The sequence below is a fragment of the Hyaena hyaena genome, unplaced genomic scaffold (genome assembly GCF_003009895.1).
Source record: "Hyaena hyaena isolate Hyena2069 unplaced genomic scaffold, ASM300989v1 scaffold_394, whole genome shotgun sequence".
NCBI lineage: Eukaryota > Metazoa > Chordata > Mammalia > Carnivora > Hyaenidae > Hyaena > Hyaena hyaena.
Window position 1 is genome coordinate 34,612 of NW_024081026.1, and position 18,862 is coordinate 53,473.

Consider the following 18,862-nt stretch of genomic DNA (forward strand, 5'->3'; position numbering starts at 1 on the left):
ATGTATCCAAAATAGGCAGTTAAGATTAAGGATAACTAGGGGCGCCTGGGTGGCTTAGTTGGTTAAGCGTCCAACTTTCGCTTAGGTCATGATCTCGCAGTTCGTGGGTTCGAGCCCTGCGTCTGGCTCTGTGCTGACTGCCAGCTCAGAGCCTGGAGCCTGTTTCAGTCTGTGACTCCCTCTCTCTCTGACCCTCCCCTGCTCATGCTGCCTCTCTCTCCCTCTCCTAGAAATAAATAAAAACATTTAAAAAAAAAAAGATTAAGGATAACTCGGTGTGCCTGGGTGGCTCAGTTGGTTAAGGGTCCAACTTCGGCTCAGGTCATGATCTGAGCCCCACGTCGAGCTTTGTGCTAACACCTAGCTCAGAGCCTGGAAACTGCTTCAGATTCTGTATCTCTCTCTCTCTCTGACCCTCCCCTGCTCACGTTGTGTGTCTCTCTCTTGAGAAATAAATAAAACATTTAAACAAAATTTTTAAAAAGATTAAGGATAACTAGTCGGTAGTTCATCATATTCCAGTATAAATGCCACATCCAGAAATATAGCACCTGTTTACACTCAAAAGTTCTAACAGAACATATCCAGCCTAAATCAAAATCCCTCTTGTCAAAGGATGCTAATTCTTCTCACATGCATTAACCCATTTCTCCAACAAGCAACTTCTGATATCCAGCCCATCGTAAGTTTAATAACACAAACTCTGAACAAATTAAATTCTCATCATCTCGAGACATGAGACAAAAACAAAAACGATAAAAGGCATATATTCTGAGTATATGTGAATATTATTACATTTGCTTTAAAGTATTTTTTCAGCCTTGGCAAAATGATCCTGAAATTCATTTGGAAAAAAACTAATATCCAATCATATGAAAAACAAACAAACAAAAAAAACAAAAAACAAAAAAAAAGAAAGAGTCAGCTTCACCAAATATTAAAACATATCATGAAACTGCAGCAACTAAAACAATCTGATTGAGCCCAGGAATCCATGGAAATGTAGTTTACCATAAAGTTGTATGCTAATGCATGCAGGAGAGACCATTCAATGGATGGCAAAGAACTAGCCAGCTATTGTGAGAATTAAAACTAGATTTTTTTAATACCAAAATAAATTTTATAGAGTCTAACAGTTGAACTTAAAAGATGGAACCACAGGAGTTTTCAAAGGAGGCATGGGTAAATTTATTTATAAATGTGGAACAAGGAAGCTTCCAAAATCATAAAGGAAAATGATTGACAAATGTGGCTGCATAAAAATTCAAAGCTTCCACTGGGAAAAATTCCATAAACAAAATTAGAAAACAAAAAAAAAATGTATAACACATATAGGCTAATTCAATTATTCTTTCATTCATTCAACAACATCTGAATGCTTATCATGAGCCGGGCGTGGATCTATGTGATGGGGATGCAATAATGAACAAGACAGATGAGATCCATGATTAAGAGTTTCTACTCCAGAAAAAAGGAAACCCATCAACAAGTGAGAAATATATCCAGCTGTAATCCTATGCAGAGGATCAAACACACTGATGTGAGGCTCAGTTACCATTTTAGATCAAGGCTCAAGAAAGGTCTGAGGAGGTGGATAAGATTTCATATAAACTAAGGAGAAAAAAAAAAAAAACAATAACCAAACAGAAAGAGGACCAAAGGATGGGGAGAGAAAATTCACATATAAAGTACAGATCGCTTGTTAATTCAAAACGGTCACCATCTTCACACACAATCAAAGAAACATAAGTCAGAACAGGGAGATAAAATTTTTCTATCCTACTGGCAAAAACGAGAAAAGATTGACAGAGAATCAAGTACACTCAAGCATTTTGATGGCACATCTAAATTAGTGAAAATCAATTTAGTTTTTGAAGGGCAATTTAGCAACAACAATCAACATGTTAAACATACACATCCTTTGCAGAACTGTTCAAAGATATACAGATAGGGACATTTATAGTTGTATTATTGAAACAGTAAAAGTTCAAGAGAAAGTCTCTGCCCATTAAAAAGGAACTGGACCAGTAAGTTAAACTGTCTGCACAATGGAATACTATGCAGGAGCTACAGAGAATAAGGTAGATGGGAAAGAAGGAGAGCAAACTATGGAGGGATCTCAAAGATACATTAAGTTATAAAAGGTCCAGAGAACAAACTGATGGTTGCCAGAGTGGAGGGGTTTGGGGGTTGGGCAAAATGGGTGAAGGCTTCCAGTTATGGAATGAATAAGTCATGGGAATAAAAAGTACAATATAGAGAATACAGTCAATGATATTTTAATAGTGATGGATGGGGACAGACAGTAGCCAAACCTGTGGTGTATAATGTGTAACATTATACACTTGTCAATTTACTAAGTTGTGCACCTAAAACTAATGTAACATTGTGTGTCAAATACTCAGTTTTTTTCCTTATGGGGCAATAAGTAAAATAAATAGGAAAAAAAATGTAGGTTCAGAGGACTTTTCTTGGGACTGTTCCATGTAAATAGAAAAGATATACATATATCCATTTCAACTTTTATATACAGATGTAAATCATATTTAAAATAATTTTATAAAAAAACATACACCAAAATGTTAACTGTTAATTCTCAGTAGGAAAAGAATCATGGAGTGGATGGGCAGGGTAGGAAGTTTTAACATCATATATAAGTTTTGCTTTCTGACTCTTAATCCATGTGCATATGTTACTTCCTCATACAATCCACAGAGGTTTATCTGTGTGGGAGACCATTTCTGGTTCTTTATGTTTTCCTCTATTTAAAAATCCTAATGAGGGGCACCTGAGCGGCTCATTAGGTTAAAAGTCCAACTTTGGCTCAGGTCATGATCTCATGGTTTGTGGGTTCAAGTCCTGCATCAGGCTCTGCACTGCTTGGGATTCTCTGTCTCTTTCTCTCTCTGTCTCTCTCAAAATAAATAAATGAAGTTTAAAAAATCCTAATGAATTTATATAGTTTTTAATACATAAAGATGCAAAAATGAAGTAAGAAGCCAAGAACTGCCAGGAAGGAAGCACAGAGGACAGGAAGAGAGTACCGTGCATCATCCTATGACAGAGCAAGGACAGGGAGAAAAGAAAACTCAGAGCAGGAGGGAAACCAGGACAGAGCTGAGGAGGCATCGCCATGCAAGGACATGCCTCCAGATGGCAGAGGGGAGGTTCTGGCATCTCTGCTACCTGAACTATTTATATCTAGCAAAGCGTTTTTACTAGGAAGAGGCAAGTTTTCCTTTGGTGCCACAAGGATAATTTCAACTAATTACTTTGTTCTGTTGAAGTGACAGCCACTGCAGATGCATCTTCGTGCCTCAGAAGCGCATCCTTGACTCATTTATTGGCTTTTCACACAGAAGTGCAATATCTAGTTGGACAGATACAAATATGTGGTTCTTGTTCCAAGGACTGAGCTTTGGCCGTTAAGAAAATCAAAATACTGGGGCGCCTGGGTGGCTTAGTCGGTTAAGCGTCCGACTTTCGCTTGGGTCATGATCTTGCGGTTCGTGGGTTCGAGCCCCGCGTCGGGCTCTGTGCTGACTGCCAGCTCAGAGCCTGGAGCCTGTTTCAGAGTCTGTCACTCCCTCTCTCTCTGACCCTCCCCTGCTCACGCTGTCTCTCTCTCTCAGAAATAAACATTAAAACAAATCTTTAAAAAAAAAAAAAGAAAGAAAATCAAAATACTTTAAGCAGGAGGAATGTGAAGCACAGCATCTGAGACACTGTCAGGTGCTGTCCCACTCAACACCTATTTGTTAAGCACCAACCATTTTGCAGACACCGGGATTCATGCTGCAGGTACAGATGCAAACAGACACAGCTCCACCCTGAAGGAAACCATTTTGCAGGGAGGGAGACAGAGCCAGAAACAGCTATGAGACAAGGCGCAATGAAATGTATTGCTGATAACCAGTTGGAGCCACACGACATAGGGCTACAAAGAAAGGGATGCAGGGAAACAAGGTGCAAAGGTTGCGGGGGGTCGTTCAATAACGGAAGGGTGTCATGAAGACTCCCAGAGGAAAGACAGCATGTCTTCCCACATCTCCCTATGTTGACAGAGCTCCATACCAAGAGGGCACTAAAGCAATAGGATAAATACAGTATCATTTTGGAGATGCTAAGAGCAGAATCTGCTGTAAACGTTGACCAAAGTGGTGGAGGTAAATGCAGACAACACAGCAATCCGTGCCTCTAACTTTGCTCACCCCTCTGGAGGGAGTAGGGGGGGCTGCTCTCGCGAGAGGACAGGCTGCTGGGCTGGGGGGCTGCAAGGATCAGTGGTGGGGCCCAAGCTAACAGCAAGGAGTAGAGGGCTCGCCGCTTCCTGCCAGAGGTTGTCAAAATCACTTCTCTGTGGTCCAATGAACCAAAGGGTCAACCACACAACAGCTAGGTGGGTGCAAGCTGGACACTGGAGAAACCTGTTGAGGCCAGAATGGAAGAGATGCCCAGAGCAAGGCTCTCGTGCAGTAACTGAAGACTAAGATAGGGTCATTTGGAAATCATGTCTGAATCCCAGTGAGGCGTGTTCTGACATGGTTCGGCTTGACCGCTTTATGTAAACATTAAAGTGCCATCGCCCGGCCAGGATAAACTTTTCCCAGGAGAGGAAGTTCTCTCAACTCAAGAGGAAAAGGGCAGTAGAAGCAGGAGAGTTGATATGAATGTTAAAGGACTCCTTCCTTTGAATGCTTTTTAATATAAGAGAAAAGCACCATAGGGAGGGGCAGTTCCGAGAACTCCTGCTTTTAGGGACCCCCTCACAGTAACCCCTTTGCCCAGAAGGACAAAGATGGCCTTCACTAGGGAACAAAGTGGAAACTACTTGAAAAACTTGAGATAACCAAATCAAAGGAAGTAAATATTAATGGGTAAAATAGGGGAGTCAAAATATAGCAATAGCATATATTCCCCCTTTTACTAATTATTGTTTGTTCTATCATTTTAATATAAAGACAAATGGACTTCCAGCTATTAATAATCATTGAGTCACACAGGTCTCTCCCAGCACAGAAATACTTCCCATCAACTTTCTTCTTTTAAGAAAAATATTTCTCGGGGCACCTGGGTGGCTCAGTCTGTTAAGCGTCCAACTTCGGCTCAAGTCATGATCTCACGGTTCGTGGGTTCGAGCCCCGCGTCGGGCTCTGTGCTGACTGCCAGCTCAGAGCCTGGAGCCTGTATCAGATTCTGTGTCTCCCTCTCTCTCCGACCCTCCCCTGCCCACGCTGTCTCTCTCTCTCTCTCTCTCAGAAATAAATAAAACATTAAAAAAAAAAAAGAAAAATATTTCTCATAAAAGTTACTTGTTCATTGTAGAAAGTGTAGAAAATACAGAAACAATAAAGGGCAGACATAATAATCACTCATAAAATCTCTCTACCGATAACCTGTCCATATATTTCCCTCATTTCTTGATTTATACACACAGATTACAAACTTCTTATCAGCACCCCAGGCCACATTTGTAGGCTTGCCACGTGCCAGGAATTAAGATAAACTTTCTACAAGCTCTCTCTGATCCTAGAAACAGAATCACGGGGCTAATAACTCTTGCACATAATAAATCTTAGAGGGACGAAGTAATTTGCACAAAGTACAACAAGAAGAGGCAGGTTTCAAAAGTCACCCAGAGTCCACTTTATAAAATGTATTTGTTTCATTTTTATATGGGTGATCATATTCCCACATCATTAAAACACAGTAGCAGTTGCGGCGTGGTATTCTGAACTTCAAAATCCTCAAATCCTCTCTTACCGAACAAATAGTTGCAAACTTCCCAGTAAGATTATTTTAAAAATAAACAACAGTGTACATACATGTTGTGTACGTCTCTGATCTCTGATTATTTCCACAGAACAAACTTACACTTTTTATATCTAATACTTCCACATTTAGGAAACTAGAATTTGATATCGAAAAGAGCCCTTCAGTTCACCTCTTCTGCACGGCAGTACAAGGGAGTTTCAGATATTTTTAAATAGCTAATACCTTAAGCTCTCCTTGCCCCAGCACACACACAAATTATTATCCATATTCTGTAAAGCTTCATGTCTAGTCTTATGATTATTCTCACAGTTGAAATGTAGAAACAGTCTTCAAGCCACCTCATTTCACTGACAATTTTCTTGGAGTTGCACTAACTTCACAAATGAATTTGGATAGAACTACAGTTGAATTTTACCACTTGGAAGCATCAACCATCTCTACATTATTCTGACACGTATCATAGGAAAGTTTGGGTGGTTTTTTTTTTTTTTTGGCTTATTTACTTTTTGGAAGGGGTGGGGAAAAGAGCAATTTCTTTACATAGTTGCGTTTTGATAAGGACTTTTTATTCCATTATATTTTCCAATTAACTATTGCTAATATTTGATAAAGTTGTTGATTCCTGTATTTTATAACCAATTCTTTTTATTGAATTCCACTGTTCTAATAATTTTTCAGTGGATTCTCTTAGGTTGTACAGGCAAAATGCTCTCATCCAAAAATAATAACTTATTTCCAATAATTAGAAAAGCTCCTTTAGTTTTGTCTTATCAAGTTGGCTGAAACAAACTTTGTTCCTAGCTATCTTAAGAGTTTTTAGCTTAAAAACAAAAAGTTGTCCATCAAATAACGTTAACTTAAAAGCACTGGGTTAGAATTTCCAGAACAGTGCCAGTTGGTAGTAGGGGTTGCAGATAGCCTGATATTGTTTACTGCTCTAATATTTCACCATTGAATTAATGCTGGTTATTGGCTTGGAAGACTATATGTACGTTAAGACAATCTTTTAAATTTCTAGTTCACCATAGTTGTTTTTTTGTTGTTGCTAATTGGTAGTAAAGATTAAAATTTATCAATGCCTTTTTTTTTTTTTTTTTTTTGCAGCTAAAAAGGTGGTCCTATGGATTTTTCTTTCATGACCTATCCTACCAGAGGGAAAAGATATAAAAAGTTGTAACATACAGTTAACCATCTTCATGTTCCTAAAATAAACATTACTTTGCCTTGGTAAATTATATGAGAGAAAAAAAATACCATTCTCTAGAATTTTCTTTCAAATGTTAATTTCTTAAAATGTTTTTATGTTTTATTTTATATTTGAGAAAGAGAGAGAGAGAGCAAGCAGGGAAGTGGCAAAGAGACAGAGACAGAGGGTGAGCAGGGAAGGTGCAGAGAGGGAGACACAGAATCTGAAGCAGACTCCAGGCTCTGAGCTGTCAGCACAGAGCTCAACGCGGGGCTTGAAGTCATGAACTGCAAGATCATGACCTGAGGTGAAGTCGGATGCTTAACCACCTGAGCCTCACAGGTGCCCCACAAATGTTAATTTCTATAAGTTCCATGTTTGTGTTCCCTTTATCAGGCTGTGGCATCACTGGGATTAGAGTTCAATATTAATTCTAAATTAATCTCTTTCCTTGTTCAGAAACTATTTGTAAAGCATAGGGGGAAAAAAAAACCTATTCCTTAAAAATTCCAGTGAACCTGCCTGTAAAATTTTCCAAGTGGAGCTTGTTGAGGGAGAGTAATTCTCAGAAAACTTGAGAAACCACATGCATTTTCAATTGTCTTTATGTATTTTAACTCTGAGTCATTTTAGAGTTTTATATTTTCCTATAGAATCGTTCACGTAACCCACATATTCAACTTATTAGCATAGCATTATCTGTAGTAATATGAGCTTAATCTTTCCCAAACGTATGGTCCTACTCCTCATTTCTAATGTTGTGTATTTGCATTTTACTCATCTCTTCTTGATTAGACTTGCTATAGATTTGTTCGTTTTGTTGACCTTATCAAAAACCAATCTGTTGGATTTTTATAACAGCTGTTTCTTGAAGTTGTTATTAATTTATGTTCTTATCTTAATCACTTCCTTCAGTGTCAGTTTGCTGTTCTTGTTCTAAATTCTTAGATTGGGTGCTTAATTCATTTCTTTTTTAGTACTGATTGGATTTAAAAATTATGATTATTCTTTTCTGAGTGCAACATCTCAGAATACAACTTTGCAAGCGTCCGCCATAAAATGCTCCCATAATTTTTTATCTGTTCTCTAATAATTTCCTCTGTCACCCAATTGTTTGAGTAGTTTCTTAGTGTTGGGCTTGTTTTTACTTTCCAAATGGCTATATGAAAAATCAATAAACATGCAAAATCAGAATTTTTTTTTTTTTTCAAAATCAGAATTTCGTTTAAGTTCCTGAATGGTAGAAAGGAGGCAGGATAATTTACACAGGGAAGTGAGGGTGCAGGATAAACTGGAGCTGAGCTAGGCTGTGTTCTGAAAGACCTCCAAGAGGGAATACTGAGGTGGTCATTAAGAGGATGAGTTCGGGGCGCCTGGGTGGCTCAGTCGGTTAAGCGTCCGACTTCGGCTCAGGTCATGATCTCATGGTTCATGGGTTTGAGCCCCGCATTGGGCTCTGTGCTGACCACTAGCTCAGAGCCTGGAGGCTGCTTCAGATTTTGTATCTCCCTCTCTCTCTGACCTTCCCCTGCTCATGCTGTCTCTCTCTCTCACTCTCTCTCTATCTCTCTCTGTCTGTCTCTCTCTCTCAGAAATAAATAAAAAACATTAAAAATTAAAAAAAAAAGAGGATGAGTCGGAGGAGCACAGTGAGAGCAGCTGGGTGGTGGGCCCTTTCCCCTCCCACACTTGCACTGCACAGCAGACAACTCGGACTTGGCCCACTGGCTCACCAGTGAACAGAGGGGTGTCTGGCTCAGGGAAATGGGACAATGACCTTGGCACCTACCGACTCTAGGAGAAAAGAGGAAGACAAGCTCCCACACACCTGGCTTGGCACATGCCCAAAGAAACAAGACAACCAAGAATCACACATCTGAGAGAGAAAGCCATGAAAGATAAAACTCAAGATGGAAAGGGAAAAAGTACAGTTAAAAGAGTAAATTGAAAACTTTAATGTTTGTGTAAATACCCTCAGTGAAGAGACTAGAAAGAAGGTGGCACTTTTGGGGCGCCTGGGTGGCTTAGTCGGTTAAGCGTCCGACTTTCGCTTAGGTCATGATCTCGCGGTTCGTGGGTTCGAGCCCCGCGTCGGGCTCTGTGCTGACTGCCAGCTCAGAGCCTGGAGCCTGTTTCAGTCTGTGACTCCCTCTCTCTCTGACCCTCCCCTGCTCACGCTGTCTCTCTCTCTCTCCTAGAAATAAATAAAACATTAAAAAAAAAAAAAAAAAAAGAAGGTGGCACTTTTAAAACATAATACGGTTATGAAAAAGTCAGCAATCTTGGTAAATAAACAAATTAAATGCATGTGCCAAATAAGCAGAATGGAAACTTATGAAATAATTTAGTGAGCAGGATGATCTAATTAAAGGTTTCTCCCAGAACACAATGAAAAAGTATCAGAAAAACCATTAAGAGATATAAAGAACAGGTCTCAGATTTCCAAAATCCATTTGATACACATCCCAGAAATAACAGATACAGTATAGAAGAAATATAAAAGAGAAATTTCCCTAAAATGAGACATATATTTTGAAATTAAATGGGCCAAAGGTCATACAAGATTAAAAATAAGAACACTGAAATTTCTTACTACTGGGGAGAGCTGGGGAGTGGGGAGGAATCACAATAAATGAGAATATATTAAATTAAAAGAGACTATGATACTGGGCAAAAAAAAATCAGCCATTTTTTGTCACTAGAAATAGAATTTAAACCAAATGACACAGACAGGTTAAAATTAAGTGATGGAAAAAGAAATTGCCATATAAATTCTAACAAAAAAGCTGGAAGAGAAAATATTAGAATCATACAAAAGAAAAAGATAAGAAAGAAATTAAGCTGAAAATCACTGAATAGGAAGACTAGTACATTTCATATTGATAAAAATCTGTACTAAATGACAGGTTTCCCGTAAGTCTCATTGGTTGGAACTATTTCCTATGTCCATAGCTGAACCAATCACAGCTGAGGAGAATGGATCTCCCAGGAGCAGTTAGGCCCTTTGGGATTGAATCCCTGAGACCCGGATGTGCCTGCCTTCTCTGAAACATGCCCCATGCCAAGTAAAATGTATACTTGAAGAAAAAAATCAGGGTTTTAAGAGAAAGACAGGCAATCAACAGCATTCGATACACCACTCTGAAGTTATCACAACACACAATTTATTTCCTTCACAGCATTAATTAGTACAAAGTGATTGATCACTATAAATTTAAAAGTATAGCGTTTTATTTCCTTGTCTCCTTTTAGTTGTCTATCTCCTCCATTAAAAAGTAAACTTTGAGAGGTTAGGGTTCTTGTCTATTCTGATCTAGCATCTTACAAAAGTCTCCAAATATAAGAGGAGCTCAATACATGTTTGTTGATTGGATGGATGGATGGATGAATACTGGGATAGATTACTCTGAGGTAGATTCACCAGAATAGAGTAAAAAAAAAAAAGGGCCAGAAAAGGAAAGTTTTAAAGTGGTATCAAATACTGTTACAGAGTTAGAGAGAGACTGGAATTGCAAAAGACCACTGAATTGAATGGTCAGAAGGGATTTACCCTTGGAGAACAGTTTCAGTATGATCATTGCTAAATATAAACCAGAACATAAGGAACAGAGGGAAAAATGTCTAATAAAGATGTGATTACAGGAAGATTACCTTTGTCTCTGTCTTTTTTTTTTTCTGGTTAGAAGCAGAAAAGATAGTATCTGAGGATAGAATCAAGGAAGGGGTAACTTTTGAAAGGCAAGAGTAAGTGTATCTGCTCACATACACATACACAAAGTAGTGAAAAGAAAAGACTATATTGAGTGTATGGGGGAAAGGGGAATTATAAAAAAAATTTCTAGAAGAAAAAACTGAATTAAATGTAAAATATTGAAAGTTAACCTTAAGGAAGAACCTGTGTCCAGAGTAATGAAAGAATGTGAAAGAGACAAGAGAACAAAATAAATGTGCTACCACCTCAACTTAACCTAGATTATTTGCTCATGAATCACTTCATAGAGGAAATTCACTAATTATCTGTTGAATGAATGAAAAGAACAAACACGTGAATAGATGTGATGTTATACATGTTCTTTTTTTCCCCCTGTGTCTTCTTACCATAAACATGATCCTTGTTTCCTTAAGCTAAATCATTGAAGTGATACAGAATGAGACTCTACCCATCAAGAAATGCCCTTCTGTGGACATGTAAATAACAGAGTGGAAAAAAGAAAAGAAATAAAAATAAGGTAAATATCCTTATGTATTCTGCTGTTATTGAAAACTCTAATGATGGAATTATGTGTATGCCAAAGTTATTCATTTTACTGAAAGCTACAGTAGGTAAAGCGAAATAATTTATGCAAAAGAAACATATGCTCAATCAATAACCAGAAAATATGTATGTATCAATATTTGTCTAACTCTAGAAGAAAAACAAGATTAAGAAATAAAAAGCTTAATTCTCACTGTTTAAAATAACTGCTCAGCCTGAAAATTAAATCCCAGATCTGATTTTCTAATCTGTTGAGCATTCTCTTTATGAAATATTCTACTTCTAATGGTTTTCACGTTCCAAATATGCCACCAAACTTTATAAGGTACTATTTAAAATTCACTAGAAGTTACTTTTATATAAATCATATCTTAACGCTGACTTCACAACATTCTCCTCAGTATCTAAATACCTGAGGACTTGATATTGACTTAAAGGTCACAGAAACAGACTAACATTTACCTATCACTTGACAGACATTATTGAAAATACACAACAAGTATATACCAGACCTAGCTTCTATGTGCTAATTACTACAGACTGTGACTATAATATTATTTAATTGTGCGTTCATTATGAGGTCTTTGTCAAAAGAAAAAGATATTTTAAAAAACACCAAGGAATAAAAATGTTTCCTGGTTTCTTCCTTTTTTACATAGTAACTTAATAACTATATATACAACTTCCATTATTTCTTTCAATGATTTAATTATTACCTTCTATGCACAAAGCAGTTGAGGGACACAGTCATTTATACTGTGTGCTGGTGGAAACAACAAACAAGGAAGGAGTTGACCACTGCTGTATGCAGGGCAGCACTTCGAAGGGTCAGATTATAGCAATGACAATTAATACATACCATCTATTTCATAAGGTAATTTTACACACAATTGCTATAATAAACTATGTTGCTGTAGCAAAGACATAAGGAAAAAGATTTGAACCGAATCAAGGATATCAAAGGGGAGTTAGAAGTCAAGTTAATTGTACAAATGAAGAAATATATTTGAGAGAGATTCTGGAAAAAAGGACAGGATTTATCAGCCACCAATATGGCAAGTTGGAAAATAATGACGGGGAATGTAATGGTGTCCAACTAGCTGAATAGTTTATTTTGCTTCTTTAAAGGATCTGGAATGAAGTGGCGCCTTGGAGCGAACCACTGGTCATCTCTTCATCCCATGCTGAGGGGCTTCTGGCCCCATCTGAGCATATGTATGAAAGGCAGGCATGACCATCAAGTCACAACACTGAATGTTTTCCGTATCATACCAGAAGTCTTATATTCCAATGAGAATTACCCTGTAAGCACTCTTCTTACGAAGCTCTGCATTCATTTCACTGAGTTCTGTTGCTCCAAATAATTTGGACTACCTCACATATTTGTATACATGTGTAGAGTATCTTTGTTTTATAATATGTATATTTTTATACACATACAATGTGTTTAATATGTGTTTCATAATATATGTATAATATGAATATTTATGCCGATTTCATAACTTTGTATGAACATTTATTATTCATTATTCTCTGGACACAGTTCGTAATTTCATTTATCTTTGGTTTGGAAAATGGCAGTGAGATGGATTATATTTCGTAAATTAGAACTTCTCTGTGAAGCACACGTACTATAGCACCCCATGACGCTAAATATCATGAGAGTTTTGACCCAAAGCTTTGACCACACTCCATCATACTCTTAAAACACACCGAAATCTCACCTTTTATATTTAATGTTTTTTCCCATAATTTTCATACATGTAAATATTTCTGTTCAGAAAACCTTAACACGTATTCAGTACTACAAGTCAATAATTAGCAGTGACTATCAAGGTGTTGTAAATACCTTCTGACGTTGTTCCTCCTTCATCTTTTGCAATTTTTTATTTTCTTCTTCCTTTAGAGAATCCCTGTAAGCCCAGCTTCTGGTCTGTAAATGTATGGGAGAAAAAAAAAAAAAAAACATAGGAAAAGACGTCACCACCATTTACTAGTCTTCCTACCATGGGACTGCTTCTAATAACTCAGCCTCTGTACTAAGCATACAGTAAGCACTCCATACACACTCGCTTACTGAGTGATTTATGCATGTGTCTGAGATGCCCCTGGGGGCATATAAAAAGAAGGCTAGTATAAGCATAATCATCCAGCACATTTTAAAGGATGATCTAAATGTTTAATTACGCTTAAAAAATGTCCCCTCAGAGATAATCAACATAGTTTATGCTTCTAGTGATAAGGATTGAAATAAAGGAAAGTTAAATATGTTTTTCAAGAATATTCCGACTAACTCACAACAATTCTAACTAGATTCTGGGAAGGAGAGAGCACAAAGAGGAACTGGACTAAGAATAAGCTAATCAAGGAGGAGGAAACTCGAGTCTTTACCTCATTTACAATGGTGTCAATGCCTTAAACTGCTGGGCATTTTATTTCTATTGCTTTATTTAACCTTTAAATTCTGTGAAGTAGAGATTATCCTCATTTTGTGAATAAGGACATGGACTTGGATACGTGAAAGACTTGACAAGATCACGAGACGAAAATGGATCTACAACTCCTGTTTACCTGATGCTGAAGCCCGGAATCCACCATTCTCATCCTTGCCTGGAATGTCCTTCCTTCAGCCTTTCGTATGCATAGCTGCTCAGCTAAAATGCTGCTGCCTTCAACATGTAGAGAACTCAACACCTTACACATGTAAATTCTGGAAAGTGGGCCTTGCCCAGTAAAGATATTGCTCTCAAATAAAGCTATACTCTTCTGTAATATATATATATATGTATGTATATATTCCAAGCAGCTGATCAGTTAATATCAGAGACAAGCAACAGAGACAGTGCCTTTAGAAGCACCGACATGCCTACTGCTCATTAATGGTACCCTATTAAATAGCTTGTCAACTGGTGACTGATACCCTAGAATTCCAGAGATGCATTTCTTTCTAAGTCTTTGCATCCCTAATCGGCACCTGAAGCTTATTTTTATTTCTGAGAAGGGAAACAAAGGCTGTTCAGGAACACAGGAGTCATTACTTGTGGCTGCATGAGAGCCTCAGGGGGTAGTCTCAGGAGAACCCTACACCCAGTAAGAGACGCTTCAGCCCCACTGGCCCACCACGGCCGGTTCCACACACCAGGGGAGTGACCACGGATTTTGGAATTTATGAGATTTCAAGCATTTGTCTGTTCGTTTGTCATACGCTTTCTCTGCTCACAGTGATTTGCAGCCCACCCTCTGTAAGGCAGAGGGGGCAGCCTGATAAGCTAATATGCAGGAAATTCCACTGTTCTCATAAAACTACCAGCAGCATCATGGCAGCAGACTACATATTTCAGGCCTAGTTCTTCGCACTAATAATCCATAAAGCTTATGAAGGCTGCTTCCCGCCTTTTTCCTTACTATCATTTTTCTCAAGCACGTCTTAATTCATTTCCCCATTTATGTCACTATAAAAACCCCTATTCCATCAAAAAACAGGCACTTGCCAGAAGGGAAGAGAGGCTCTTGGAATGGTATCGTCTATAGCACCACCACTTAGAATAGTGGGACTCCAGCTGTGTTAAGAAACTCCTCACATATTCGAACCCCGCTTCATTAGACAAATGTATCCTAGGATTTTTCTCTTATCTAAATCCTAAACACAGGACTGTGATAAGACACTGAAGGTGGAGAGTGATTTTCCGGTGACCCCTTCATTTTACACTAAAGAAAGCTAGTCTTTATCACAAATATTCCATATGAGACTTACAAGACGGAAACGCACCAGGGGACATATCTTCTACTCAAGAGATTAAAAGGAGTAGTAATATACTTAGTTAATGCAGATAAGATGGCTTAAGTGAGAAACCTAAATTCTATTTGTATACCTTCCTTTTAAACTTAACTTCTTAGGGGCACCTGGGTGGCTCAGTTGGTTGAGCGTCCGATTTTGGCTTAGGTCATGATCTCACGGTTTCTGGGTTCAAATCCTGCATCAGGCTCTGTGCTAACAGCTCAGAGACTGGAGCCTGCTTCAGATTTTGTGTCTCCCTCTTTCTGTCCCTCCCCTGCTCACATTCTGTCTCTCCAAAATAAATACACTTAAAAATTTAAAAAAAAAAACATAACCATTTAATTGGTCTTTTATCAAAATATGGGTCCTAGTTTTTGATTCAGAAAAAAAAAGGGGGGGGTTTAGACACAAAATGTCATTGAAAATGGAAAACCATATGGCACATCAACTATGAAGAGTTCAAAGTAACTTGCAATCTTAACGCTTACCAAGGTGTGATTCCCAGGCAGGACAGGAAGTTTCTGTTCAAAAATAATAGGGGGGAACCTCTTAATCACTGTTTTTCTTAGTTCTAAATCCCAGCAATTTCTGTCATTGTATTCACATACACTGTTGTTGTATTGAAAACATTGTATTCACTAAGTATTAATATAATACTAACACTAAATTTTTGTTTTCAACTAAAATATGCTTTTTACTTGCTTTACCCCAAAAGCTATGCTTATAATATGTCCATTCAATAAGTACTAGTTAAGCCGCTATGTGCAAGCACTGCCATAAGACATGATCTCAGACAGCAAGTCACTTATAGGCTAGTGTGGAAGTCAGACACGAAGGCTGATGATTGCAGCAGAGCATGATGGGGATTACGACAGAAGAAGCTAAAAAGGACACTTAATTAAACTGGATCAAGAGCACCTCCTCAAAGTAGGGGACACTAAGCTGTGTTTTAAAGAGTAAATAGGAATCAAACTAAGCAGGGGAAGGGGCACTGTGTGAACTAATGAAAATAGCGTTGCAGTACTTTGTGAGGGCTGCATGAAGTACCACAGTCCAGGAGGTTTAAACAAACAAACAGAGGCTTAAACAAATTGTCTCACAGTTCTAGAGGCTTGAAGTCCAAAATCAACGTATCTGTATCGTTGGTTCCTCCTGAGGGGTGTGAGGAAAGGATCTAGGCCTCTGTCCTTGGCTTGTCAATGGCCATCTTCTCCCTGTGTCTTCACACCATCTTTCCTCTATGCATGTCTGTCTCTGTGTCCAAATTTCCCCTTTTATAAAGACACCTTTCCTGTTGGATTACAACTCCCCCTCATGACCTCATTTTTAACTTGATTACCTCTATAAAGACCCAATATCCAAGAAAGGTCACAAAGTCACATTCTGAGGTAGTGAGGGTTAGGACTCCAACATATGAATTCTGAGGTGGGTGGGGAGTCCACAGTTTAACCCCTGACAAGCATTAAGTTCCCACTTCAGGATGGTGGAGTAAAAATGTTTCTGCACCATCCTTCTCTCAAAAATTACACAAAACTTGGGGTGCCTCGGTGGTTCAGTCAGTTGAGTGTCGACTTCAGCTCAGGTCATCATGATATCGCGGTTCATGGGTTCAAGTCCCGTGTCCGGCTCTGTGCTGACAGCTTAGAGCCTGGAGCCTGCTTCGGATTCTGTGTCTTCCTCTCTCTGCACTCCCCCCTCCCTGCTCTCTTTCTCTCTCAAAAATAAACATTAAAAATTTATTATGCTAAACAGAAGAGAAAATGAAACTCTACATTCAGAAACCAAGGGATATCTATATTCTCAGACAAAAATCTATGAAGATGAAGTAGATGAAGAAATGGTAAGGGACTAAGAGGAAAGAACAAAATACAAGGCATGCTGGGGGGATAGGAGGTATCCACAAGAAGCCAGTTTTCTCCGCAGAGCGACAGGAGGGCCCACGACATGGATGCCACAGCTACCAAGGATGACAGATGGACAGTAGGAAGTACCTATGCCAGCTCCCACCCTGACAATTCAGGCACTAATTCTCCCAGCCCAGACAGTAAGTCAGAAGAGTATTCTCTGGATAAACTAAATTGGGCACACCTAGCACAGAAGGTCACGGTGGTTAAGCCCTGGGTTGAGAATGGAAGGCCTGTATAAAATGCTGCATACTGAGTAGTGAGCCTCTGGGCCCCCTTCTCTGAACTTTTCTTCTGCTCCCTGTACAGTTTCTTCTGAAAACCAGAAGGGGATATTTTCTCCATGAAACAAGAACAGGCTGCTATTTTCAAAAAGTAACAGAGAGAAAATAAGAAGTTCTTGGAAAAGTAAAAAGATCTTCCCTCCCCTTGCAAAAAGATGATCAGTAAAATATTTAGGAGATAGTCAAGAAAATGTGTGAGATGATAGAAAAAAGAATACAAGTGTGTACGTACACACACACACACACACACACACACACACACCTCCACCCTGGTTCCTGGAAGAGAGCTCCTCAAACTTTTGTGATTTCCTAAGCCATAATGGCTCTAGGAGCATCTTTTGTTAGAATGAAGCTCACTGGGTGGGTGCCTGAATGGGAACTGGTCACCAGAAAGACTAAGCCACAATTAGAAGCTTGGAATTTCCAGACCCACCCATACCTTCCAATCCCCCAGAGAGGGGAGAAGGGCTGGATATGGAGTTAATATCACTTCACCTTGCTGTTCATCTCTATCCTTTATCATATCCTTTAATAAACTGGTAAATGCGTTTCCCCAAGTTCTGTGAGCCACTCTGGCAAATTAATGGAACCCAGGAAGGGGGTCATGGGAACCCCCAATTTGTAGTCATGTGGGATAGAAGTTGCGGAACCTGAGGACCTACTACTTGCAATTTGGCATCTGAGGGGAGGGCAGCGTTGTGGCACTGAGCCCTTTACCGATGGGAACCTCCAGGTAGACAGTGTCAGAACTGAATTAAATTGTAGGACCCCCAGCTGGTGTCACAGAATTACTCAGGGTGAGGCAAGTCCCCACACATCTGTCATCAGAAGGGTGTGTGTGGTAGTCATGTGACAGGAAAGGAGACAGTTTTTTCCCTAACCCAATATGCCAAGAGGTAGGAAAAAATGTCAAAGATAAATTAAAGGAGGAAAAAAGCCTTTTTTCCCCACAAAAATGAAGATAAATCCAGGAGGCCTAGGATTTCAGTAAGAATTCCTTAGAGAAAATGAAGAGAAATAAATCAAAGAAATAACACAAGAAAATCACCTAGAACTAGAAATGAGTTTCCAGACTAAAAATGAATATTAATGACTCTCCTACTAAGGCATATCATTATGAAATTACAGAATACCAGAAAAAAGAAGAACATATTAAAATACTTCCAGGGGAAGCAGGGAAAAGCCATCATATATAAGGACTGAAATTCAGAGGGCCTTGGATTTCTTGGGAACAAATAAATACTCAAAAGTAGAATAGAAAGGCCTTCAAAATTCTGGAGGAAAATTATTTCCAATTTGGATTACTTACCAGAAAATTACAAGCTAAGTGTGAGGGCTAAATAAAGAGAGCTTCAGACATTCAATGACCTGAGCATACATCTTCTCTGGGGAAGCTACTAAATAATATGCTCCATCAAAACAAAGAAATAAAACAAGAAAATAGAAGATAGGAGACCTAGAAATCAGGGGAACCAACATAGGAAAGCAATACAAACAAGTCCCCGGATGACTTTAAAACAGTCATTCTCACCCTGGGCTGCACATTAGGACTAACCAGGGAGCTTGAAAAGCCCTGAGGCCCAGGCCACAATACAGCGGGATCTCTGGGGGTATGACCCAGGCATCAGTGAATTTTAAAGTCCCTCAGAGGATTCTGATGTGTGGAGGAGGTTGAGAACT

The 18,862-nt window shown here is 38.8% G+C and overlaps 1 protein-coding gene across 3 annotated transcripts in view; it reads right to left on the reverse strand.

The window, feature by feature from the left end:
• The window catches only part of EPSTI1 (epithelial stromal interaction 1), a 96,487-nt gene that overhangs the window by 16,288 nt on the left and 61,337 nt on the right, over nucleotides 1–18,862 (reverse strand). For 2 of the 3 annotated variants that reach the window (XM_039251554.1, XM_039251552.1), the window contains exons 8-9: nucleotides 15,483–15,515; nucleotides 13,066–13,149 (exon numbers count right to left, since the gene is read on the reverse strand). In XM_039251554.1, the coding sequence (XP_039107485.1) occupies nucleotides 13,066–13,149; nucleotides 15,483–15,515 (117 nt within the window). The remainder of the gene's footprint in view (nucleotides 1–13,065; nucleotides 13,150–15,482; nucleotides 15,516–18,862) is intronic. The other variant, XM_039251553.1, reaches the window with a different exon arrangement.